At 51.0% G+C, this 26,221-nt stretch overlaps 1 protein-coding gene and 1 long non-coding RNA gene across 2 annotated transcripts in view; one reads left to right on the forward strand and one right to left on the reverse strand.

The window, feature by feature from the left end:
* The window catches only part of GRK7 (G protein-coupled receptor kinase 7), a 32,772-nt gene extending 13,664 nt beyond the window's left edge, over positions 1–19,108 (reverse strand). The window contains exons 1-2 of the mRNA XM_002716563.6: positions 18,377–19,108; positions 17,016–17,453 (exon numbers count right to left, since the gene is read on the reverse strand). Coding sequence (XP_002716609.2) covers positions 17,016–17,453; positions 18,377–18,988 — 1,050 coding nt within the window. The 5' untranslated portion in view covers positions 18,989–19,108. The remainder of the gene's footprint in view (positions 1–17,015; positions 17,454–18,376) is intronic.
* Positions 4,531–5,077, forward strand: LOC103350406 (uncharacterized). The gene is made up of 2 exons (XR_016232121.1): positions 4,531–4,659; positions 4,765–5,077. It is a non-coding gene; the product is annotated as an uncharacterized LOC103350406 (long non-coding RNA).
* Positions 19,109–26,221: the final 7,113 nt, after the last annotated feature.

Consider the following 26,221-nt stretch of genomic DNA (forward strand, 5'->3'; position numbering starts at 1 on the left):
CTGCTGATCTAGCTCCCTGCTAAAGGCCTGGAAAAGCAGTGGAAGATGGCCCAAGTGCTTGAGACCCTGCACCCATATTGGGGACCTCAAAGAAGCTCTTGTTTCCTGGCTTTGGCCTGGCCCAGCCCTGGCCATTGTAGCCATTTGGGAAGTGAACCAGTGGATGGAAGATCTCTCTGTTTCTCCCTTTCCCTATAATTCTGCGTTTCAAATAAATAGATAAATTTAAAAAAAGGATTTGCACAATATACCCCTCTTGTCTTCTGAATTTTGAACCATGCAAGTGTATTATCTATTCCAAAATAAGGAGGAAAAAGGAGTTGGGGGGTGGTGGTGGTGTGTGATTCCAAGCTGGCTGCTAGCTCATTGGGCACAGAGAATCTTCTGGAAAGAGCACAGGAGGAGCCTCAGGAGAGAGAGAGGGGAATGCAGCTACCCAGCATCTGCCATCAAGTAATGTTTCATCACTTGAGGGTTACTCAGAGAGCTAACCTGGCTGTATTTGCAGATGTGTAAAATAGATCATTAGCAGTTCTCTGGGAAATAAGGTTCCATATCCCACAGTGCTGATCTGTTTTTTTTTTTTTTTTCCCAAGATTTATTTGTTTATTTGAAGGGCAGAGTTACAGAGAGGCAGAAGTAGAGGCGGGTGGGGTGGTCTTCCATCCACTGGTTCACTCCCCAGATGGCAACAATGGCTGGAGCTGCACTGATCCAAAGCCAGGAGCCTGGAGCTTCTTCCGAGTCTCCCACATGTTAAGGGGCCCATCTAAGGTCCTTGGGCCATCTACTGCTGCTTTCTCAGGCTATAGAAAAGAGCTGGATTGGAAGTAGAGCAGCTGGGACTCGAACCAGCACCCATATGGGATGCTGGCACTGCATGTGGTAGCTTTACCCACTACGACACAGTGCACTGGGCTGGATTGATCTGGTTTTGAAAACAGAGGAGCAAGTCAGCTTAGATGTGCTGCAACAGGGAGTGTCCAAGAGACAGGGGAAAGGAGGCATGGGAGGGGAAACAGTAGTGCATGGGGTTTGCGGCCCCGACAGCAGTTACAAGACTTCTCGGTGACAGATTGTGGTGTGGAGCTCTGTTCATCCACAGTGCTGTCCACTGGCTGGTCCCTCAATCCACAGATCAGTGACTGACCCTTTGGGGAAAGGTTCTCATCTATTTCTCTGATCATTTTCTCTCTTCTCTTTTGTTTGGAAACTCTGAACTTATTCTTTATGTTTCTTATCTTTTGCTCTTATTTTCTTTCTCTCTTTAAAGAAAGATTTATTTATTTGAAAGTGAGAGTTACAGAGACACAGGGAGAGACAGAGGTCTTCCATCTGCTGGTTCACTCCCCAGATGGCCACAATGGCCAGGGCTGGGCCAAGCTGAAGCCAGGAGAGCAGGAGCTTCATCCAGGTCTCCTACGTGCGTGCAGGAGCCCAAGCACTTGGGCCATCTTCCACTGCTTTCCCAGGCACATTAGCAGGGAGCTAGAATGGAAGTGGAGCAGCCAGGACATGACCCAGTGCCCACATGGGATGCTGGGGTTGCAGGCGCCGGCTGAATCTGCTGTTGCCATGACGCTAGTCCTTCTGCTCCTGTTTTCTAGCTCTGTGTCTTCATTTATTTTTCTGAGGGAGAGATGACACCTCTGTTTTTTCCTCCAACCATTCTATTTTTTTAAAGTATTTTACTATGGGAAATCTCAAACACATACAAAAGAAGAGAGACTAGAATAATAAACAACATACCCTACACTTGGCTGCAGCAGTTACCCATCTATGGCTACTTTTGCTTCATCTGTGGCCCTACGCATCCCTTTACCCAGACTGTCCTTGTCATCGCGTCACGTCTATGTCACTGTGAATCTCTGAAAGACAAGGCCACTTCAAAAACAAAACAAAAAAGCACTACCATACCATCCTTTCACCATACGAATAAAGATTCTTCAACATTACCAACTATTTTGACATGTTTACCTCTCTCCAGTTGTCCTAGGAACATTTTCGAGTTTGTTTAAATTTGGATCCAAATAAGGTTCATCTGGTGGGACAGACTGATAGGCTTCTTAAATCCGCTTTAATATATAGGTTCCTCCTCTGTCTGCCTCCCCTTGTCCCTCCCATAAGCTTTTGTTGACAACAAACTGACCAAACCACACAGTTTTCCACAGGCTGATCTTGCTGACCGCATTGCTGTGATGTCATTGAATCTGCTCCTGGCATTTCCTGTAAATCGATAGCTAGACCTAGAGGCCTCATTCTCCAACTGAACGGTTCACTTTTGCGAATATGAAGGGACTTCAAAAAGTTTGTGGAAAATGAAATTAAAATATGATGTACTTTGATCTAGACCCCTCTGTTATGCTAGGCAGTTTCCTCCGAGAATATCCTCTTTTGTGTCTGACTTCTTTTGTTTAACATAATATTTTTTAGATTTACCCATGCTGTTGAGCAAGTATATTTGCATATTTTTATTTCAAATGTTCTTATAATTCCAAATATTCCTTTTTTATAGCCTTTGTTTTTTTTTTAAAAAAACTATTTATTTATTTGAAAAGCAGAGATACAAAGTGAGGAGGGGGGCTGGGATCTTCTTTTCTATACACTGGTTCACTCCCCAAATGGCTGCAATGGCCAGAACTGGGCTGATAGGATGCCAGGAGCCAGAAGGTTCTTCCAGATCTCCCACGTGGGTGCAGGGGCCCAAGCGCTAGGGTCATCCTCTGCTGCTTTCCAGGGCACATTAGAAGGGAGCTGAATTGCCACAGCACCAGCGTGGCCCCTAGCCTTTGTTTTTCTTTCTTTCTTTTTCTTTTTTTTAAAGATTTATTTATTTGAGAAGTAGAGTTATAGACAGTGAGAGGGAGAGACAGAGAGAAAGGTCTTCCTTCTGCTGGTTCACTCCCCAGAAGGCCACAATGGCTACAGCTGTGCCGATCCAAAGCCAGGAGCCAGGAGCTTCTTCCGGGTCTCCCACGTGGGTGCAGGGGCCCAAGTGCTTGGGCTATCTTCTACTGCTTTCCCAGGACGTAGCAGAGAGCTGGATTGGAAGAGGGGCAGCCGGGACTAGAACTGGAGCCCATATGGGATGCCGGCACCGCAAGTAGAGAATTAACCTACTGCACCACAGAGCCGGCCTCACTTTTATTTTTGTTCGATGGACACCATTTCTTCTCTTCAATCTCAAAACATACTAATTACAGTCTTTAAAGAATCTGGTCATCTCCTCCCTCCATCATTCCTGTTTCCTATAAACTTCTTTCTTCTGATTGCTTTAGCGCTGCTTTCATTCTGGAGTATGTTTTCAAATGACAAAGAATCTTGTTTTAAAAAAATTTTTTTTTTAATTTATTTGAAAGTCAGAGTTACAGAGAGAGAGGGAGAGACCTTCCGTCTGCTGGTTCACTCCCCAAATGGCTGCAATGGCCAGAACTGTGCCAGGCCAAAGCCAGGAGCTTCATCTGGGTCTCCCACATGGGTGGCAGAGGCCCAAGTAGTTGGGCCTTCTTCCACTTCTTTCCCAAGCTCATTAGTGGGGAGCTGGATTGGAAGTAGGACAAGAACCAGCACTCATATGGGATGCTGGTGTTGCCCGGGCAACAGCTTAACCTGCTATGCCACAATGCCAGCCCAAGTAAATGATTTTGGACTCTGTGTTCATATCTAAGAGTGAAACACTAGAGAGCTGAGCAGCAGCTGTGTTGGGGCCCAGCTTGTCAACTGGGGGCCACTCTAAGGTTAGTCTGCTAGGCTGTTCACTGGGAGACCCACCTGTGGGTATCTGGAGACCTCTTCCGATGGGTGATATTCCCTAACAAGGGTCATCCAGTACCCACCTGACAGGAGTGGCTCAGGCATTGGAGCTGGGGCAGAGCCAAGGCTCCATGCACGGTACTTCACTCCCAGCTCTCAGCTGGGCTTCATGTTCCTGTGTCTCACTTCTCTCTGGCTCACTCTCCTCTATGGGGGTGGGAGAGGCGTAAACAAAGACTGTAAACAAAATCTGACAAAGCCAAGATGGGGGCGATTGCTGACTGCTCCTCAGTGATGTGCATTGTGGGTTTGTTCCGTGTGTGCCACCTTCCAATGAGTGTATTTCAAAGGTGAATGACATTCAGGATTGAAGCTGCTGATGAGGACCTTGATAAACATCAGCTGCTCAGTCGGAGCTTGTAGTGGGCAAGTGGACAATGTACCTTGTCTCAGACAAAGGTTTGTGAGACACATGCTGGGAGAAAAATTGGAAATTACAGTAGATGAGATTATTGAGTGCTTATTACATACTAAATATTTTCTAAAGTGTTTTACATGTCTTCATAATAACCCTATGAGATAGAGACCCCTTTTGTCGATTTGAAAACTGAGAGGTTAAATCTTGCCCAAGTCACTCCTTCAAGATTCACATGCAGGTTTGCACTTTTTGGTTTTAATTTTTATGTATTTACTTAAGAGCTAGGAGGGGGATGAGAGAGTACTCATGCACATTCCCAAATGCTTGCAATGCTGGGGCTAGGCCAAAGCAAGGAACCAGGAACTCTTGGGTATCAAAACCCAGTGATCAGAGCCAGCACTGCTGCCTCCCAAGGTGTGCATTAGCAGGGAGCTGGAGTCAGGAGCCCCGGACAAGCGGACTTAACTACCAGGCCAATGCCATCCCGGGTCTGTACTTTAAGTCGCTGGGTTATACTGCATTTATGAAAGTAGGTAAGATGGCTTTTTCTTATCCTTCCAAGTTCCTTTCAAGATTTCTTTTCTCCTTCTTAGATTTCTTCCTTCTCCCCATCTGCCGAGTCCTTGGTCTTGATGCATTCTTAAGATTGAGAAATCACGAGCGAGAGCCAGCAGGGCAGCCTCAGCGCCTTTCCAAAGACTTTTCAGGACGTCAGCCACCTCGTGGTCCTACAGACCGAAAATGTCAGCGGCGGCGGCGGCGGCGGCGGCGGGAGCGGGAAGGGCTCCACCTCCTTGGAGAGTGGAGGTATTTCACTGCGGAGGGAGGAATTAGAGGCGCAGGCCAGCGCTAAGCACCCACATTCCATCGCAACCTCCAGCTGAAAAAATTAATTGCTTGCCCTTTGTGCCATTTGTCTTCTGCTTGTGAACTGCCTCCTCCGAGCAAGCGGGGTGGGAGGAGAGCGCGCCGAGCAGCATGGGGCAGGGGCCAACCGCGCCGGCCTCCCGCCGCTCGGTTTAACTCCTGCAGTTACAGGGGCCCCGCGTCCCGTCTGCGCGGCCGCATCGCAACAGGCTGCGCGGCGCATGTGACCAGAACTGCCTCGGGTCTGCAGGGGTCACCCGCGTGTCAGCAGCAGCGGCAGCAGCCTCGCTGGAGGGGGCTTCTGCCTGGCTTATCGTCTTCTTTGCTTCGTTTTGTTTTGCTTTTGGTTTTATGGTACCCTTTGGAGACTCATACGGTCAACACCTGGCCAGGCAAAACAAAAGCACGCCCAGGACTGCACTGAAACAAGCATCAGACCTCGCAGGCTGAGGGAGCCTGACAGCACCCAAGCCTCTCCCCCCAACACCTCCCCCCCCCCCCACAGCGGGACAGTCATCCCAAAAGGACTGCCTAGACCGGGCGGGGCCACCTGTCACCTACAGGTGTCCAGATTGTCAGGAGGGTGGGATTAAGACACCATGCCTGTGGGGGCCTGTCCACACACCCCTAACTTTGCTCTTGGATGCTGATCCTGTAGTTGTCACCCAGCCCCACCCAAGGGAGCTTACTGTCAGGGCCCAGGCCTGGAGAAGGCCCAGTGCGGCTCTGGACAGCAGTAGACTGCCTCTTAGCCCTTGGGAGAACAGGGAGCGGCCTTTCAGTGGGGCTGGGGAGCACAACGCACATTTAAGTTTATCATGATCATACAAAACGTGTGTGAGGGGCCAGTGTTTGCTGGTCCTCCAAGGCCAAAGTCAGGAGTAAACCTCCAGTTTCTACATGTCTGAAAAACTGGCAACCTTAATTTGTATCCCCAAGAGAAATGCCCCTGTCGGGACCCTGGAGTGACCAGGCCACGTCGTCACGCTGCCGTCCAGACTGGCCGGGAGGGAGGCGGGAAAGGAAGCAAGCGGCCCGGCGCGCGGAGCCAGAAACCGCCCGCGGATGCCTCTGCCCCAGCTCATCACAAGCCAGATCCAGTCGACAGCACAATCCAAACAGAAGAGGGAATCACTATGTACATCTTTTGTTTGCCGTGGCAGGAGAACTGTTGAGCAGAGGAAAAAAACAAGCTGAGCTTAGCGCTATCAGCTGCTTCCTGGGGCTGGCTCCTTCCTTCCTCCGAGGGGGGCCTGGCCGCTTTGTTCTCGTTCCCAGCTGCTCCTCTGCGCCTTTAAGCGGTGGCCTTTGCAGACCTCGGTGGAATGCGGCCCTGGAACCCCAGGGGACTCAGCCCCAGGCTCCGCCCAGCCCGTGTGCTCAATGGGCCCAGCCAGAGGGATGCTAGAGTGGCTCTCGCGCCTGATGGGGACTTGGGTCTCTTCCTGACCTCATCTGGGGGCTTCCTGCCCTGCTGACCCCTGCAAGGACGCCCTCTTCAGCGAGCTCTGTGGAGGGGGGGGCAGTACAAAGGAGGGGTTCCAGAAACAAGGCTTTCTGCAGTCACCGTCTAGGGTCAAACTCATCCCAGCTCCTCCAGAGATTAGAGGTCACCCTGGAACTCTCTGAGCCTCAGCAATGCTCTGTCATAGGACCCGGATGAAGATTAAGGAGATGACACAGATTAGGTGCCTCCCCAAGGCCTGGCACACAGCAGACTCCCTGGCAGCCGTCACCCTGGCTAGGTACATGTTGACTCAGGCAGCATAGCTATACAAGAAAAAAACCCAGAAGCCATGAAGACTTCTGCTGATTCTAAGGGCCTGGCACGGTGTCAGAGATCAGCGGTTGGAGCTCGGGCGCCTGATGGGTTCTCCGGTGGTTTCACATGGTGTGAACCTCTCCAACAGCAGGCTCAGACCTGTTTTCCACGGTGCCTCTAAGATGCTCGGGCTAGAACCCTACATGAAGCCCGTGGCGGTGAGGAGGCAGGTGGGTGTGCCTGCTCAGCTGCAGCCCTGGGTCCTGCTGGCTCCCCGCACCTCCCTAAGAACAGAGCTCACGCGGCTAAGGTCACCTGGGCAACCGCAGTGCCTGTCAGGGGAAGCAGAAGGGAGCACAACAGGGCCCGGCGCTCGGCTGCTTGCACAGTCATTTCCCGAGTGCTTTCCAAGTGGCTGCCCCGCTCCACCAGGCATTTATCTACCTCGTTGCTTAATCTTCTCATCAACCCTAAGAGGCAGGTGGTATTAACCAGGCTCAGGAAGAGGCCTGCCTGGCCAGGGGTCATGTGCAGGGCTGTGGCCCGGCCTACAGGGCATGTCTGTGTCAAACAGACGTGTGCTCTGAATGATGGCGCAGACAGCATGGGATGGACGGCGGCCCCCACCCTCCTTGTTGCCTGGTGCCTGTAGGAGGGCTCAGCCTCTGTGTACAGCAGCCAGTTGAGTGGCAGGACTGGGAACTGAACATGCAAGCTCCTATGACCTTGCTGTCCTGATGACCATACCTTGTCAGTTGCTCATGATCTGAATGGACACTCTGGGCTCCCAACTTGTGCCAATAGCAAATGAAGTGCTGCAGCCCCTGTGTGGTCCCTGGACTGTGTCGTCTCACAGGACAGCCCCCTGCTGCCACAGCCTGCAGAACTCCCGGTTCAATCTCTCCCTCCTCATATGATCCACTGCACAATGTGGCCGTCCACCCAGCTCACACACTCTCGGCTTCACTCCCTGCCCCTCTACCCTCATCCCAACTTCCTACTATTAAAAAAAAATTTATTTATTTGACAGGCAGAGAGACTAAGAGACAGAAACAGATGGATAGAGACAGAGCTCCCATGTTCTGGTTCACTCCCCAAATGCCAGAAAGTAGGGAACTCGATCCAGGTCTACCATACAAGTGGCAGGAACCCAGGTACTTGAGCCATCCCCAGGATCTGCATAAGCAGGGAGCTGGAATCAGGAGCCAAGCTGGGTATCAAACCCAGGTGCTCCTAAATGGGATGCAGGTGTCTTAACCAGGGTCTTTGTTGCTAGGCCAAATTGCCTCCCTCCCCAACTCCCTCTTTTTGATTGTCCTTCCATGGCTGGTTTTGTCACTTCCCTACTTAAACTAGCTTTCATGACTCCCTCAGAACCCTTGGCAGTGGGTTCAGATGTCCTTGTCTGACTCCTCCAGCCTTTGGGGACAGGTGCCTGCTAGATTCTCCAGGTGCATGCTTCATCATGCCTCCCCCCTGCACCCCCTCCCTGGAGTGGGGTGGGGTAGGGGGCTGCACAGCTCAGGCAGCCCCAGAGTCCCTCTGCAGAGCCCCAGGTCTCCCACACCTCCGGGCCTCCATCTAGGCCCGCATGTTCTGCCTGTGGCACTGAGGACACTGCGGGCCGTCTACTCTGTTGCTGCGGCCGTCCTGTGCATTGCTAGGGGGTTAGCAGCATCCTCAGACTCTCCTGGGTCAATGCTGGTAGCACTTCCCCAGTCTCCTGATACTGCCACACGTCCCCTGCAGGTTTGGCAAAATCACCCTCAGTTGAGGATGGCTGACTTGGGCTGACGCCTGGGCCCAGCCCACTCCTCTTCCTTTCCACCTGTCACCTTGTACTTGCCTTTCAAGTCTTGGCTTGGTTGTCATTTCCTCCTAGAAGCCCTTCGTGATCTTGTGACCCCCACATCTCCTTGTCAGGCTGGAGGACACCCCCCCCACCACCACCGAACCAACCCTGACGGCCTGGATCACACTGTGCTGCCACTGCTCCCTTCTTGGTTGGTTTCTTCCCTCTCCTAGGGCTTCCATGATGGCCGACATTTCTGTCCCTGTCATGTATTCAGAGCCCACATCTGTGCCCACGACACACCTCACCTAGTCAATCATCCTCGACATCTCTTAGGTTTTCATTCTGACCCCTCCCCCCGCCCCGCCCCAAATCCAGCAGTGTGCATCGTCTCCACAGCCCCTCTGTAGCCCAGGCTGCCACCATCTCTCACCTGGATTACAAAGACCACAATCCATCTAAATCCCCTCTAAGCTGTTCTCACTGCAGCTGGGGTAATCTTTTCAAAACAAAATTTGCCCCCTTGGTTAAATCCTTTCAAAGGCCTTCCAGTGAGCTTAGGCAATAACCCAAAGTCCTTACCAGGGCCCGGGCAAGGTCTGGTCCCTGCCACCTCTCTGTTCCCTATGACCCACACATCTGCCTGCCAGGTGAATGTGATTTCCTGGCTTCCTTTCATTAGCCCCAAGCACCAGATCCCCACTCTGGCCGATCCCATGGCCCCATGGCCATGAGTCTGCTTCCAGGGAACCCAGTGTGTGGCACCCCACATGGACATGCAATTGAGTGATAGTTAAGCTCTACCCCCCTAACTAGATGGTAAGCTCCATGAGGACAGGGATCATGTCCAGTTTTTGCTCAGTATATTATTCCTCATGCTTAGCGCTTGCCTGGCTTGTGGGAAATGCTCAATTAGTGGATGCAGAGGGAGCTGGCATTGTGGTACAACAAGCTAAGCCAGCACTGGGGATGCCTAATTCCATACTAGAGTGACAATTTGACTCCCAGCTACCCTGCTTATGAGCTAGCTTCCTGCTAATGCACTTGGGAGGCAGCCATGATGGGCCAAGTACTTGTGCCCCTGCCACCCACCCACATAGGAGACCAGGATAGACGTCCTGGTTCTAGGTTTTGGCCTGGCCTAGCTCTGGCTGTTGTGGCCATTGGAGGAGTGAACCATCGGATGGAAGATCTCTCTCTCTCTCTCTGTCACTCTTTGAAATACATCTTTAAAAATTATTTTGAATGAATGAAAACCTTTGAATGAAGAAATGTTAAAAATAATCCCAAGACTGTAAGGAGTATTTTTGAATGCCCCAAATAGCAGTCAATGCTTTCAGAACGGATATGAAATTCTGTTGTGATCAAAAGTAACTAGGAATAAAATTTGGTTGGCCATAGTATTCATCCTGGTTGAGACCAAAGTGTGGCCATGAAGAAACCAGAAGGCTCCTCCTGTGTGACCCTTAAACTGGTCCTCAGAAGTAAATTCTCAGAAAGGAAAACACTGGGGGCCTGAGGGGAGGGGAGGGTCATGATGGCTGTGACCTGCAGGTGTGGGCTCCGGAGGGAGCCACGAGGAGACCTTTCAACAGTACCCAGAGGCCTCTCTCTCTCTCATGATGCTTCTGCATGTGGGGAGGGTCCCAGGGTTCAGGACAGAACAAGGTAACTAACCATGTAATACGCCTTTGGGTCACTGTTCTGACTTCATTTCCATTCCTGACAAAGCAGCAAGTTTTCAAGATTCATGATTCCTTAAATCTGAAGGCCACTGCTTTCTAAAGAATGCTCAATTTGAAAAAATACTAGCATGAGCCCACTACCCAATTTTCCTATCATATTTGCCTGAACTCTGTAAAAAATTAGCTGAGTGGCAGGTCTTGTGGCACAGCAGGTTACGCTGCCACCTGGGACACCCGCATCCCATATTGAAGTGTCTAGGCTTGAACTTCCTTCCCATTCTGATCCAGCTTCCTGTTACTGTGCACCCTGGAAGGCAGCGGATGATGGCTCAAGTACTTGGGTTGCTGCCATCCACATGGGAGATCTGGATGAGTTCCAGGCCCCCAGCTTCAGCCTGGCCTAGCTCTGGCTATTGTGGGCATTTAGGGAGTGAACCAGCAGATGGAAGATCTCTCTCTCTCTCTCTCCCCCTCCCTCTCTCTGTTTTTCAAAAATAAATACATCGGGGCCAGCGCCATGGTGTAGTAGGTTAATCCTCCACCTGCAGTGCATATGGCATTCCATATGGGTGCTGGTTCTAGTCCCGGCTGCTCCTCTTCCGATCCAGCTCTCTGCTGTGGCCTGGGAAAGCAGCGGAGGATGGCCCAAGTGCTTGGGCCCCTGCACCTGCATGGGAGACCAGGAAGAAGCTCCTGGCTCCCGGCTTCGGATCGGCACAGCTTCGGCTGTTGTGGCCATTTGGGGAGTGAATTAATGGAAGGAAGATCTTTCTCTCTGTCTCTCCCTCTCACTGTCTGTAACTCTACCTCTCAAATAAATAAATAAAATCTCAAAAAAAAAAAAAAACGTAAGTAAATACACTTTAAAAACTGTGTGTGAATTTGTGTGACTGTAGATGTCAGCTGGGCACAGAAGCATCATCATGTTTGAGTAATGATGCTTTGGTCAGTGTGGACCACATTACAACAGTGGTCCCATGGGCTACATTCTCTTGTGACATTGTGGCGTCGCAACTTCTGTAAAGCACATACGCTTCGTGGTGTTTGTACAATTATGAAATCTCCATTTCTCAAAGTGCATTCCTGTTCCTGCACTTAACTGCATTTATTAAAAGTGCATGTGGATGGCAGCCAGGACCACCTTCAATCACGGTGTGCCTGTGGGGGGGTGGGGCTGGCTCTGAGACCAAGTCTCCACCATTCCCTTCCCCGTGTGGGTGGGGGCGCTCCTTTTCTGAAATCTTCCTGTCCGAGGTGCTCATGGGTTTGTGGTTACCAGACAGTCATAATGTGTTAACGTCATCACACACGCTGGAATCTGAGTTGTACTCGAGTGGAGGTTTTTAACTTAATATCAGTAAAAAGTATAGGTCCTGTGACGCCTTGTGCATGCACTCAAGAGGGTGGCGCCCAAACTCTAAGTGCTTTTGATGTAGCCGGATTCACATCACTTACCGGCACTGGGACTTCAGCGGGGGAATCTAACCCGAGTCTCAATTTCCCTACCTGTAAATTGAAGCTAACAGGATAATTTTTAATGGATGTAGATTCCATCACCTCCCGATTAAGGAGTCAGAGGTTTCTGACTGTTCAAACTGTTGAGGTAACAATAGTTCTGAGAGGCATCCACTCCCATCCTTTGCATCCTGATTTTGCTTTGCAGAACACATTTTCTGGGTTCTCTGTCCTCTGGCACCCAGGACAGACAGTGAGTGACCTTGTCCTAGCCAATGGACTTGGCTGTGGCTGGGCATGTGGCCTGGCATGTGGCCTGAGCTGTCCTGTGAGACCTTCTCCGGGAGTTCTGAAGGAGCGTTTTCTGCCCATGGGGGTTTTTCAGTGGGGAGGATGCGTATGGGCTGTTGGTGGGCTCCACGTGGGAAGAGTTGAACTGGGAACCCGAGATGGGCCTTACAGACCTGCTCAGACCCCTGGATCAGGCCAAGCCTCCAGGTTTCTTAAGTTATGTAAACCATCACTTTCATTTGCCTAAGCAATACCTTTTTATCTTGTAAGCACTCTGTCTATTAGATCAGAAGAACGTATTCCATGCGTTCATCTTCTGAGTAGGCAGATATTTTCTCTCAAATATCTCAGAGACTATCTCGACCTGCCTGAGAGGCAGCCACGGAGAATCACAGGACAGCTGGGACAAGACCAGGCCTGGACCCTCCTGGGCCTGGCGGCCTCACTCACTCACTCACTCACTCACGTGGGTGCACCCAACTGCTCCTGTGTCCCCTGAAGCGCCTCCCTGAGTCACACTGCACCGGAGAGGCCAGCAGACCCCACGGGACAGAGGTCGCCACTCTAGGAGTGGCTGCATGCCCCTCCAGGCTCCACCAAGACTTTCAGGGACTCAGTAAAGGTCTGGGGCTTGAGGGAACCTGGGTGAAGGGCCAAGGGAATGAGCAGAGGAATGGGACTGTGCGGAGCCCCGGGCTGACCTCAGGCCCTCGCTGCCCTGCATGCAGGTCATTACAGTGGCTCCTTGCTGGGTCCCCTTTCTGCCCCACCCCTACTCTTTCTCTTTCATATCCTCTTCCGTCTTCCTAATGGATCACTTCCTTCTCCATCTTCTTCCTTCTTCCTAAAGGATCACTCTGGTCATGTCACTCTTGTATTCAAAAACCTGCCGGGGCTTCTGCAGTGAAACACCTGAGAAAAGCTAACTTTATAAAGCTCACAGTTTTCGAGGTTCAAGTCCAACATTGTGTGGTCCCACTGGTTTGGCCTCTGATGAGGACAGCCAAGGAGCATGGGGTACAGGCAGAGGAAGGATCACAGAGGGGAAGCCAGGAAGCAGAGAGGGTGGCTTGGGCACAACTCTGCTTTTATAACCAAGCCCAATAATCCAAGGACCTCCCACTCGGCCACCTCCCAAGCATCGTGAATGGAGTAAGTTTCCATCCTCTATCAACTTATGACTTACTGGGTTTAAATGGGAACACAATCTTGTTCAAACCATAGCAGCTCCCTACTGCCAACAGAGTAATCCATTGTCTCACCAATAGCTTGAAAGGGCCTGTGTCCATCAGGAAGACTCAGCTCATACCTAGGGAAAAATTACTTCATTGGAAGAATCATATCCAGATTCATAAATTCAATTACAATGCCCAGTTCTATAATAATAGGTGGCAGGTGTTTCCTGGGGGAACACAATGTTCCTCTCTAACCATGTCTAGCACCTCGTTGTAGCCTTCATTTATTTTGATGTCATCATACAAAATAATCCTCTCGGCTACCTTCCTTTATTAACTATTTGTATGACTTTCTATTGCCATGTAACAAATTACCACTAACTCGGTAGCTTTAAACAATATTCATGTATTAGCTCCTGTTTTGTAGGTCAGAAGTTTGGGCACACATGGTGGGGCTCTGCAGTTAGGGCCTCACGAGGCTAAAGTCAAGCTGTTGGCCAGGTTGCATTCTCATCAGCAGCTCAGGGTCCTCTTTCAAGCTCACATGGTGATAACAGTATCCAGACCATGTGGTTGGAGGACTGAGGTCCTTGGGCCCTGGCTGGCTATCTGTCAGAGGCAGCTCGAAACTCCTAGAGACCACCTGTTTCCTTTGCCACAAGGCTTCCTCCGTTTGCAAAGCCAGTGATTGGGCATTGAAGCCCTTTCGTGTTTTAAATTTCTGCCTTCTGCAGTCTCTGACTTCTATATCCGTATTTAAAGGACTCTCATGATTAGGGCAGGTCTGCCCAGAATTCAACTGATTAGTGACCTTTAATTACATCTTCACAGTCCCTTTCGCCTCTTAATGTAATAATGATCATGGGAGTGCTGTCTTTTGCACAGATCCTTCCTACACTCAAGGGGAGAGGATTATACAAGGGCAAGAGGGTTTTTTTTTTTTTTTTTTTTTTGAGGTGGGGAAGGTCATCTGAGATTTCTAATCGTAACTATTATTTTCTAGTTCTAGTAAAGACACTGAAACAGATTTCCTGCCACTCCATATTTTTCCCTAGGGGCCAGTGCAGCTGATGCCTTCAGCTCACCCAACACCTAATCTCACTTCTGTCTTCCCAGGTCAGCCCCTAAAGCACAGGCTGGAAAATGAAATGTGTGTTTTTCAGCCGCCTTTGCAGCAAGAGGCAGCCACGTGACGTGGTCTCGGCCAATGGGCAATAAGCAGAAGGCTGTGGCCATTGCTCCTTTCTCCTGTCTGGGAAGTGGACTCCGTGTTGGAGTTGCAACAGACATCATGTGACGAGAAGGACAAGGTCAAGAGGTTTGCACCGAAACCCGTTCCTTGAAATGGTGAACTGCCGAATCCACACTACAATCTGATATTCTGTTATAGATAGCAGAGAGCGACCGCAATTTGTACAAAACCGCATCACTGAATGGGAATAAACCAGCCAAACTTCCAAGCCAGGATGCCTGACTTTCTGAAAGGACAGCCGCGAGTCAGTGCAGCTATGCATCTCCATAGCCACGGTGACTTTTGCTTCTCACTTTCTCCCTGTTGTCTATGGGAATTCTTCCATGGAATATCTTTTAAAGTGTTTTTTCTGTACTTTATTTGAGAGGCAAAAAGAGAGGGAGTGACAGAGAGACAGACAGACACACAGAAATCTTCCTTCCTCTGGCTCAATGCAGCAGCAGGCCCAGAGTACAAAGCTATGGATCCTATCACCCTGTAGCTGCCGAAGTAATCCACTGCTTTTTGGGTTTTCCGTGACATGCAGCTGAAACTCAGCCTTCACTGACATGGCTCCCATGACTACGCCACGCCTCCTGCCTCTCCTCCTGCTTCCTGGACCTCTCCAGCCCCCTTACCCCCACCACATCCCCCCCATGTGTCTGAGCTCCTCACCCCCCACTGTTTCCCAAGTGACTCAGTGGTGCCTCAGCTCCCAAGCCATGGCAACTCCCGATCTCCATGTTTAGCCCGGGTCTTTCTCCACAGCACCAGACCCTGTGAATCTAAATGCCCAGTGAACACTTCTGCCCACCTGTTTCGTCAGAGCCTCAGGGACGGTGAGCTCACAATTAAACTTGCCGGCTTTCCTGCTGTTCTCGTCCCTGCAGCCAGAGACCCCCGCCTTTCCTTACCCTCATACTCTGCAGGTCCCAACGACCCCCCAGACCTCTCTTCACAGCTCCAAGCTGCTCCACTTCTTTGCTCTCAGCGCACTATTCAGACCTCGGCATCTCTTGCAGATTTATCTATTTGACAGGCAAGAGTTACACATCTGGTACATCTGCCTCACCTTATAGCCTCATAAAACCACCTGCAGTTTCCCAAACGTGCCACCATCTTCCTCCTTTTCTTTCTTGACTGCTCTCTGTACCTTGTAAGCTGAAAACTGTGCAGACTAGTTTCCAGTGAATATTTAAGGTTCGGTCTTGGGGTCTTGGCCCTTGTCTCTCTGGGGAATCAGCCACAGAAACTCAGTGATAAATACCTATTGGAGTTCCAGGGATTTTGTGTTGACTTAAGATGATTGCCTATTCATAATTCCCCTTTTAATCAAAGGATTCTCTGCAAAAATCACTTCAAAACAAACTGATCAAAATAAATATCAATTGTGGTGCTGTGGCATAGCAGGTAAAGTTGCCGCCTGCAGTGTCGGCATCCCATATGGGCACCTGTTCGAGACCTGGCTGTTCCACTTCCTATCCAGCTCTCTGCTGCGGCCTGGGAAAGCAGTGGAAGATGGCCCAAGTGCTTGGGCCCCTGCACCTGCGTGGGAGACCCGGAAGAAGCTCCTGGCTCCTGGCTTCAGATCAGCCCAGCTCCGGCTGTTGTGGCCATTTGGGGAGTGAACCAGTAGATGGAAGACCTCTCTCTGCCTCTGCCTCTGCCTCTGTCTCTCCCTCTCCCTCTCCCTCTCCTTCTCCCTCTCTGTAACTCTGCCTTTCAAATAAATAAATAAATCTTTTAAAATGTTTAGATAAATAAACATCAGTTGCCATTGTTCTCATCTACATATTTTTATTTTAAAACTTTACACTCCCCCAAACTGAACTCAACAAGAAAGGAATTATTTTACCTTTTTTTTTTTTTTTTAATTGAGAGAGAGGGCTGGCTGTTGGTTTGCTTCCCAAATGCTCACAACAGCCAGTAGCTGGGAAGCTGGGAGCTGGGAACTCAATCCAGGTCTCCCAGGTGGGAGGCTGGAACTCAATTACTTGAGCCACCGCCATTGCTTCCCAGGTCTGCATTAGCAGGACCTGGAGACAGGAGCCAGAGCTGGGAGTCTAACCAAGGTACTCTGAAATGGGACACAGGCTTCTTAACTACTAGGCCAAATACCCACCCCAACATTCTACTTTTAATGTATTAAACACTAGGGGCTTCTTTCTTTTCTTATTGTATTAAAATCTACCTCTGAGGGTCACGGAATTCTAGGATGCAGCCCCCTCATTGTCCAGAAAGTGAGGCTGTGTTGGCTCAGGGGAATGCAGCACAGCACTTTGATGGAACACAGCAAGTCCTTGGGTTTAGTTCTTTCTATCTCACCATGAAGTCACGGACCACCCCCGACTGACACAGACGGCTCCCCCTCCCCTGAGAGGAGAGAGCCAAGCCGACTCCGGGCAGCCGGCTAAGCTGATCCTCTTACGCTGTCTCACTTAAGGCCAGATGACAATATTAAGGGCTTTAGGAAAAGGAAATCCAAAGAATTCAGTACAAAGCTCTGTTGCCCTGGCAACAAAACAGCCCATTCCCCTGCTCTTGGCCCCTGTGCTCTGAACTTGGGGCAGGTGGAGAGCCACTCACCCTCTGTGTGATGGGCTTGTCGTCTTGCACCTGCACGGCCAGCCCCAGGTCGGACAGCCTGCAGTTGCCAAGGTCATCCAGCAGCACGTTCTCTGGCTTCATGTCCCGGTAGACGATGCCAAGGGTGTGGAGGTGCAGCACTCCGCAGGTCATCTGGGCTGAGTAGAAGACCACCCGCTCCATGGCCAGGCCCCGTGAGCCTACACTGTAGATGTGGAACTTGAGGTCTCCCCCGTTCATCAGACTCATGACCAGGCAGAGATGGGTCTTGCTCTCAAAGGCATAGGCCAGGGAGACGATGAAAGGGCTGCTCACTTTCTCCAAGATCTCCTTTTCTAAGAGAGCCATCTTCTCACCATTTTTCTTCTTCAGCCGCTTCTTGTCCAGTTTTTTACAAGCGTACATCTTACCGGTGTTCTTCACCTGGACGGCGCAGACCTTAAGGGGAGAGAGAAGGGGAGAGGGAGAGGTAGAAGGAGATGGCCGGAGAGGGATGCAAGGGCCATGGCGATCAAGGAAGAGGAGGTGGACATTAGCCAAGATGAGGAGATGGCCGGAAGAAGGGTGCAGTGGGGACCACAAGACACCATGTCACCCTCTCTACGATGGCCACAATAAAAAAGAGGAAATTAGCAAGCATGGGGACGAATTGTAACCCTCATGCACAGCAGGTGGGGATGCAAACATGGGAAAGCGTTTGATGGGTCCTCACCAGTCCCACACCTGGATGTGCACCGAGAGACCAAGCAAACACCTGCCCGGGACTGTTCAGAGCAGTGCTACTTATGCACAGTAGCCAAGACGTGGGAATGGCCCAAGTGTCCACCTGCAGACGCGTGGAGACGAGAAATGGGGCGTCTCCTGACAACAGACTACCAATGAGCCGTAAGGTCTGCAATACTCGTGCACGCTACCACCTGAGTGCACGGCCAGCGCACTCTGCTGCATGGAAGGCGTCGGGTAGACAAGGACACAGCTGGCAGGATGCACCCCGTGGAGTAGGCAAAGCTGCTAGGAAGCCGACTAGGGGCCTCCCAGGCCCCTCCAGGAACCCTCACTGCCATAGTAAGGAGGCCCTCCGCTACAGCTCGCCTTGGCCTTCCCCGCCCGGGACATTTCCACCGTGCTCCTCATGAAGCTCACGGGCGAGCTCCTCGGTCACGTCCACATTGAGCCTGTCCATCTCAGGTCACTTGTAGTGTACTGGTCACAGGTGACCAGAAAGAAGGGAGCAAGGAACCCCCCACATCTGGCACTGAAATTAGTTCTCAGTGGATTGTGTTGACATGCAAAAGTAATAAAGGCAAAATGACCCCTGCTGTGCCCCCAGGCACCTCCCACCCGGCTATGCAGACACTCACCTCCCCGAAACCCCCTTTGCCCAGCACCCGGAACTCCGTGAAGTACTTCTCTGACACCGGCTGCATCTCAAAGAGTTTCCACTGCAGAAACTTCTCGTAGAAGGGGCTGGCCAGAAACTCGCGGAAGGGCTGCTCCTGCAGGAAGGCCATGGTCTCTGCCTGCGCCAGCGTCACCACGGCGGCCTGCTCCTCCTCTGTGGCGGCTGCTTGGCTCTTGGCGGCCAGAGCTGGGCTAAGGAAGGCCAGCGGCTGCCCTGGGGCCAGGCCTTGGGCACAGGCGGCCACCAGCCCCTGCAGCGCGCTGCCCTTGGCCGGCCCCTGCTCGGCCAGCTCCCAGCTCTGCACCTCTTCCAGGAAGGCCGTGGCCTCGCGGTACGCCGGCACCGTGGCCAGGAAGTCGCGGAAGAGGCGGCGGCCAATGGGCTGCTGCTCGCAGAGGCTGTGGAAGTGTGCGGGCAGCTCCCGGCGGAGCTCGGCGCAGGCCTGCGGGCCGGGCAGCGCCAGGCTCCGGCGCCGCCGCTGCAGCTCGCGGCTGTCAACCTCCGAAGTGTTCCGGGCCTGCAGGTAGGCCGTGTTGGCGATGAGGTTGTCCAGGCCCCCCATGTCGACCATGGCTGGGCCCCCCGGCGGTCCCCAGGCAGGCAGCGCAAGGGCGAGGGCTCTGGGCCGTCAGGTGTGGCCACCGGCTGGCTGCCCTCCTTCCAAAGGGTGAGCGGGCCCCCAGGGGATTTACTGCGGGGCTGCGGGTGGGACCGGGGGATGGTGGGAAGCAGGTTTCTGTTCTAAGAAGCTTTGGCTGGCTATGTATAGCCGCCTGCCACTAGCACCTGACCGCTCACCTCTCATCTGCCAAGGCCAAAGCCACTGCAGCCACTGCAGCCCCTGCCGCGGGCTCCCACCCGGGCTCCTGCCTCCTGCTCCGCCCACTCATGGTGTGGGCCTCCTCCACGCACACCTGTCCTGGAATGTTCAGTTACCTGTCTCAAAGGGAGGGAGCAATGATAAGGTGGGGTCTTATTTTTGTGAAAGCAGTGTTTTTTTAATTTTAATTTTAAAAATTTTCTTTATTTATGTACTTGAGAGGCAAAGAAATGGATAATGGAGAGATGATTGAGAGAGGGAAACAGAAAGAAAGGGGAGAGGGGAAGGGAGAGAGAGAGAGAGAGATGCTGTCTGCTGTTTCATTCCTCAAATGAACACAGGGCCCACATGGGGCCAGTGGGAAACAGTCCCAGCAACTCAATCCAGGTCTCCCACATGCGTGGCAGGGATCCCATTAATTGAGTTGCCACCCCTGCTCGCCAGTGGTGTTAGCAGGAAGCTGGAGTGAGGTGTGGGAGCCGGCTCAGAACCTGGGACCTGTGATGTGCAGATGTGGTGTGTTAACCACTAGGTTGACTGGCCACCCTAAAAGCAGTGTTTTGAACTCTTTGTAATGTGACGTGTTTCCTACCAGGCACACGTTATGCAAACTCCAAGGAGTTAACAAGTCGGGAAGAGGAGCTGTGAGACACTGGAGGTTTCCTCCTTGGGTCCAGCAGCCCAACCCTGGAGCGAGTTACAGCCGAGGATGCTCTCCATGGGGGCTCCTGAGAAGTGGTGTCAGGGTCCCTGGGGGCTCCAGGGGCGGTGCTCAGAGCGGGCTGTGGCTCTGCCCTGCTGGTGCACCGTGAGCAGCCTACAGACACCCTCCCATGGTGGCTTCCTTAACCCTGAGCAGTCCCACCTGACGTCCCGTGAGTTACAGGAAAGAAAGAACAGCATTAGTCCTGATCCGAAACATACTATTCAGCCGTGTTCCTGAAAGAGAGGTGGAGGGAGTCGTCTGGCATGTGCGGCTCCGACTGGAGCAAGAATTTTCCATGCTCCCCGGGACAGAGCGCCCGCTGCTCCGCGGCATGCGGCCGCGACTGTTCCAAGGGCACGGTCTAACGCGGGGACTCTGAGTGGCCAGGAGCCTGCGGATGCGTGCCGAGCGCGGGAGGGCCAGGCCCCCCACGTCTCAGGGCGCCCTCCGTGGAGGGAGGGCAGTCGCACACCGCGACCTCCCTGGGAACAGAAATTGGTTTAGACAGAGATCAGGCTTAGAACCTCTGCTCCAAAAATAACAGCGTGCACCTACAAGGGCAAGGCTATGCCGGCTTTTTCTTCCCAAAGCAAGGCTAAGGCAGCTTAAAAACAAAGTCATTCAGCATTATGCCAGAGTGTTTAGAAGGAAGGGTGGGGGGGGGGAGAGAAAGAGAGAGAGAGAGGCTGGAGGGGGACAGAGCCAGGCAGGCTTTTTCCAAACAAACAGCCTGAGCACACACTCTGCGCGCTGGTCGCCCTGAGCGCTGGCTCTGCCTGTCGGAGCTGGGACCGGGCCCCCAGAGCTGGCACACACGTGGCCGCAGCTACCAAGCATTATGTAATGACCTCGTGGGTGGCCTTTGGCTCTGGCCTGCCAGCTGTAAGCGATCACCCCTACTGCAGAGACGGGTGGCCAGCTGAGAGGGACCAGGACCGGGATCCTGCCCACGGAGGAGATCTGTGCCTTCCTTGTTCTTGATAGGTTATTCCAGCTCTGCGTTTCCAAATAGTGAAAAGTCCCTCCGAGAATTTCTTCTGCTGAGGAAATGCCTTTTCCTGTGGTTCTTATCAACACGGTGCCGGTACTGCAGGGCAGAACTTGGAGAGCATGGCAGACCTGTCATCGCGTAGATGTTTACCCTGATCACTGGGGGAAAGCTTTCCCCAGTGGACACGAATGCAAAAACTGGTTGGCTCCTTTTGCGCACTGCTACTTCCTTCACACTTTTAAAAAAATACTCTTATTTTTATTCATTGATTTTTTTTTTTTTTAATTGAGAAACCTAAAGAGAACTCTCATCTGCTGATTCAATCTCCAAATGCCCTAAACAACCGGAGCCGGGCCAGGCTGGCGCCAGTAGCCAGGAACACAGTCCATGTCTCCTGGCGAGTGGCTGGAACCCAACTCCTTGAACCGTCACAGCTGCCTCCCAGGGGCCGCGTGAGTGGGAAGCTGGAGCCAGGCGTCAGACCTGGGCTCTCCGATATGGGACAGACGTTAAATGCTGGTGCCTGGAAAGCTTTTTAATCCAGCACTGACCCATGGAAATCCTTGACGCCAAATAGGGCATTTAAAAATTTCTAGTATCCATTATAAAATGATGAAAGGAAAAAGGCAAAATTAACTTTAATAATTATAGTTTAGTTAACCAAATATATCCAGAATATCATGTGAAGATGTAATTGATAGAAAAGTTGCTAATGGAATATTTTATAGCCTTTGTTCTGTCCTGAATCTTCAGAATCTGGTTTCTGGTTTACACTTACCTCTCTCAATTCAACCTAGCCTCATTTTAAATAATTTGGATAACACATGCTTAACCTTTGTTTATTTTTATTATGTACAATTTACTATTTATTTTTACTTATTTGAAAAGCAGAGAGACAGAGATCTCCCATTTGATAGTTCACTCCTCAAGTGCTACAACCGCTGGGGCTGGGCCAGGTCAAAGCTGGGAGTGGGGAATTCCTGCGTGGGTGTCAGTGACTCTCCGAGCCATCACCTGCTGCCTTTCTGGGTACACATTAGTATGAAGCTGGCATTGGAAGTGTAGCAGGGACTGAACCCAGTCACTCTGACATGGAATGCTGGAGTCCCAAGCAGCATCTGAACCACCGAGCCAAATGTCTGCCCCTTAATCTTTATTTGTGTAGTTTTTTTTTTTTAATTTGACAGATAGAGTTAGACAGTGAGAGAGAGAGACAGAGAGAAAGGTCTTCGTTCCGTTGGTTCACCCCCTAAATGGCCACTACGGCCGGCACTGCGCCGATCCAAAGCCAGGAGCCAGGAGCTTCCTCCTAGTTTCCCACACGGGTGCAGGCGCCTGAACACCTGGGCCATCCTCCACTGCCTTCCCGGGCCACAGCAGAGAGCTGGACTGGAAGAGGAGCAACTGGGACTAGAACCGGTGCCCATACGGGATGCTGGTGCTGCAGGCGGAGGATTAACCAAGTGAGCCACAGTGCCGGCCCCTATTTGTGTAGTTTTATCATTCATAAAAGATGAGAAAATTTTTCTTCTTAACATTTTTATTTATTTATTTTATTTGAAAGGCAGAGTTACAGAGAGGGGGGCGGGAGAGAGAGAGAGAGAGAGATCTTCCAACTGCTGGTTCACTCCCCAAATGGTTACACTGGCCAGGGCTGGGCCAGGCTGAAGGCAGGAGCCAGGAACTTCTTCTGGGTCTTCCACGTGGGTGCAGGGGCCCAAGTGCTTGGGCCAATATGAACCCATATTGTTCATATGGGATGCCAGCATCACAGACAGCGGTTTAATCCATTTTGCTGTTTGCCAACCCCTCATTTATTTGTTTTCTAAAAAGTAATGCTGTAGACTATCTAGTTGAAAATCTACTAAAAATTATCTGACCAACGAGAATAGAATTTAAATAAGACAGTATTTGAGACAAAATTTGGACCTTATAAAATGACAAAATGGTACTTCCCAGCAACTTTAAACAGAGTAGCATTATTTAATTTATTTTTTTTTTAAAGAGGTTTTTAGGGAGCTGGTATTGTGGTGTAGCTGGTAAGGCCACCGTCTGCAGTGCTGGTATCCCTTATGGGCTCCAGTTCAAGTCTCAGCTGCCCCACTTCTGATCCAGCTCTCTGCTTTGGCCTGGAAAAGTAGTAGAAGGTGGCCCAAGTGCTTGGGCCCCTGCACCTGCATGGGAGACCTGGAAGACACTCCTGGCTCCTGGTTGGCCTGGCTCTGGCTGTAGCTGCCATTTGGGGAATCAACCAGTGGTTGGAAGACTTTCTCTCTCTCCCTCTCTCTTTGCCTCTGCCTCTCAAATAAATAAATAAATCTTTAAAAAATAAATAAGAGGGGGTTCTTAGGAACTTTTAAAAAAGATTAATTTTATTAATTAATTTATTTGAAAGGCAGAGTTACAGAAAGAGAGAGGAGGTGTGGTGGAATGAGAAGGCCATGCCAAGATGGCAGCTGGCAAAAGAGCCTACCTGGCAACAGGCTGTGATTGGATGGCTTCAGAAACTGCCTGGCAACAGGCTGTGATTGGTTAGGGCATAAACCGCCCCTTGAGTAGATTGGCTGCCTCGGTTATATAAGCTGCTGTACCAACTGAAATAAACGAGTCTGTAGGCTGCTCACCTCTGGCCCGCTTTCACCCGACTCCCAGGGTCTGTGTGATGACTCCGCGCCTCTTGCCCCCACTGCGCTCCTCCTCTCAGAACGAATCCACAGCAACAAGGAGGAGACACAGAGATTCCAATTTCTGATTCACTCCCCAAATGGCCACAATAGCTGGGGCTGAGCCAGGCTGAAGCCAGGAGCCAAGAGCTTCATCAAGGTCTCCCATGTGAGTGCAGTGGCCCGAGGACTTGGGTGATCTTCTGCTGCTCTCCCAGGTGTATTAGCAGGGAGCTGGATGGGAAATGGGTCAGCTGAGACTCAAACCTGCACCCATATGGGATGCTGGCATTGTAGGTAGTGGGTTAACCCACTACACCACCCCCATGGTGCCATTTTAAAAATTTTACCCACTTGATAATACAGAGATGTGCATGTATAATGGAACTCCTTATGTGACTGTTAACAATAGTATCCAGAGCTTTTTCCAACTTAAGGAATGATTGTAGGTCCAACTGAACCAGCAGATGGAGGATCTCTCTCTCTCTCTGTAACTTTGCCTAAAGAGAGAGAGATAGAGAGAAAGAAAGAGAGAGAGACAGTGCAGGCAGCACAGGGGCATAGTGGGTTAAACTGTGCCACCTTTGGCAGCAGCATCCCTTGTGGGTGCCAGTTCAAGTCTCGGCTGCTCTAATTCCTATCCAGATGTCTGCTCTGATGGCCTGGGAAAGCAGTAGAAGATGGCCCAAGTGCTTGGGTCCCTGCATCCACGTGGGAGACTGGAAGAAACTCCTGGCCTTGGATTGGCCCAGCTCTGGCCATTGCAGCCATTTTGGGAGTGAACCAGCAGATGGAAGACCTCTCTATGTCTGTCTCTCTCTGTAGCCCTGCCTGTCAAATACTAAATAAAATATTTAAGAAAATGGGGAGAGAGAGAGAGAGAGGGCGAGAGAGAGGGAGAGAGAATACATCCTTAGATTATTTGAAGAAATTTTAAAGCTAAATTTTAAAGCTGCACTTTAAAATGCTCAGTTTTCTTTGTAGTCCAAAGGCACGCCTATTTGAAGACCAAGTACTGCAATGTAGTTTAATGTGCTAGTCCATGATCTCACAAACAAATAGAAGATACTTTGAGTAGTGTGAGTGCTGAAGCCTAGTAATATGTTAGCATGGAGATACTCGAGTTACTCAGACTAGTCAATGTCCGATTCGAACCCTTCCACAGTGAACATGTTTTGTCTTCTTATTTCAACGGAAGCCCTCTTCTACTGGAAGATAAAGCAAAGGGGTCTGCACCCTCCCAACAGCAGCTGGCCACGCTTTAGAGTTTAATAACATGAAGGAATGACAAGTACCTCACAGGTTAAAAGTTTGTTGAACAGTAGAGATGGGCATCTAGCCTAGTGGTTAGGACACTGGCTAAGATGTCCATGTCCCGTATTGGAGAGCCTGGGTTTAACACTTGGCTCCAGCTTCCTGACAGTGCAGACCCTGGGCAGTAGCAGAATTGGGTCAAGTGCTTGGGTCACTGTCACCCACACGGGAGACCTGGATTGAATTCCTGGCTCCTGTTTCAGACACTTGGGGAGTAAACTACTGGGAGGGAGCTGTCTATCTGCCTCTTTGCCATTCAAATACATTAAGTTCATAAAGAAGAAAATTTAAAAATATATGTTTAAATATTTATTTACTTGAAAGGCAGAATTGGAGAGAGAGAGCAAGAGAGAGAGAGAGAGAGAGAGAGAGAGAGAGAATCTTCCATCCACTGGTTCACTCCCCAAAAGGCCACAATGACCAGGGCTGGAGCAGACTGAAGCCAGGAGCCTGGGACTCCCTCCTGGTCTGCCACGTGGGTGTAGGGGCCTAAGCACTTGGGCCATCTTCTGCCGATTTCCCAAGTGCATTAGCAGGGAGCTGAATAGGAAGCGGAGCAGCTGGAATTCAAACCCAGCACTCATGTGGGAGGTTGGCATCGCAGGTGGTGGCTTAACCTGCTGCATGACCATGGCAGCGCTTCAGATACATTTAAAAGTAGGGGCTGACGCTGTGTGCAGTAGGTTAAGCCGCTGCCTGCAGTGCCGCATCCCATATGGGCACTGGTTTGAGTCCCAGCTGCTCTGTTTCCAATATAGCTTCCAGCTAATGAACTGGGAAAGCAGCGAAAGATGGCCCAGGTGCTTGGGCCCCTGCACCCATGTAGGTCTTGAGACCTGAAAGAAGCTCCTGGCTTCTGGTTTCGGGCTGGTCCAGCCCTGGTCACTGTGGTCATTGGGGAATGAACCAGCAGTTGGAAAATTTCTCTCTCTCTCTTGTCTTCTCTCTTTCTGGAACTCAGCCTTTCAAATAAAAAATAAAAAAAAATCTCTAAAAATATATATAGGGCCTGGCACTGTGGTGTAGTGAGTAAAGCCACTGCCTGCAGTGCCGACATCCCTTATGGGTGCCAATTCAAGTCCTGGCTGCCCCTCTTCCAATACAGCTCTCTGCTATGGCCTGGGAAAGCAGTAGAAGATGGCCCAAGTCCTTGGGCCCCTGCACCCGCGTGGGAGACCTGAAAGAAGCTCCTGGCTCCTGGCTTCGGATCAGTGCAGCTCTGGCTGTTGCAGCCATTTGGGGAGTGAACCAATGGATGGAAGACCTCTCTCTGTCTCTGCCTCTCCCTCTCTGTAACTCTACCTTTCAAA

This window comes from Oryctolagus cuniculus, chromosome 4 (assembly GCF_051225735.1).
Source record: "Oryctolagus cuniculus isolate XC-2025 breed Fujian yellow rabbit chromosome 4, ASM5122573v1, whole genome shotgun sequence".
NCBI lineage: Eukaryota > Metazoa > Chordata > Mammalia > Lagomorpha > Leporidae > Oryctolagus > Oryctolagus cuniculus.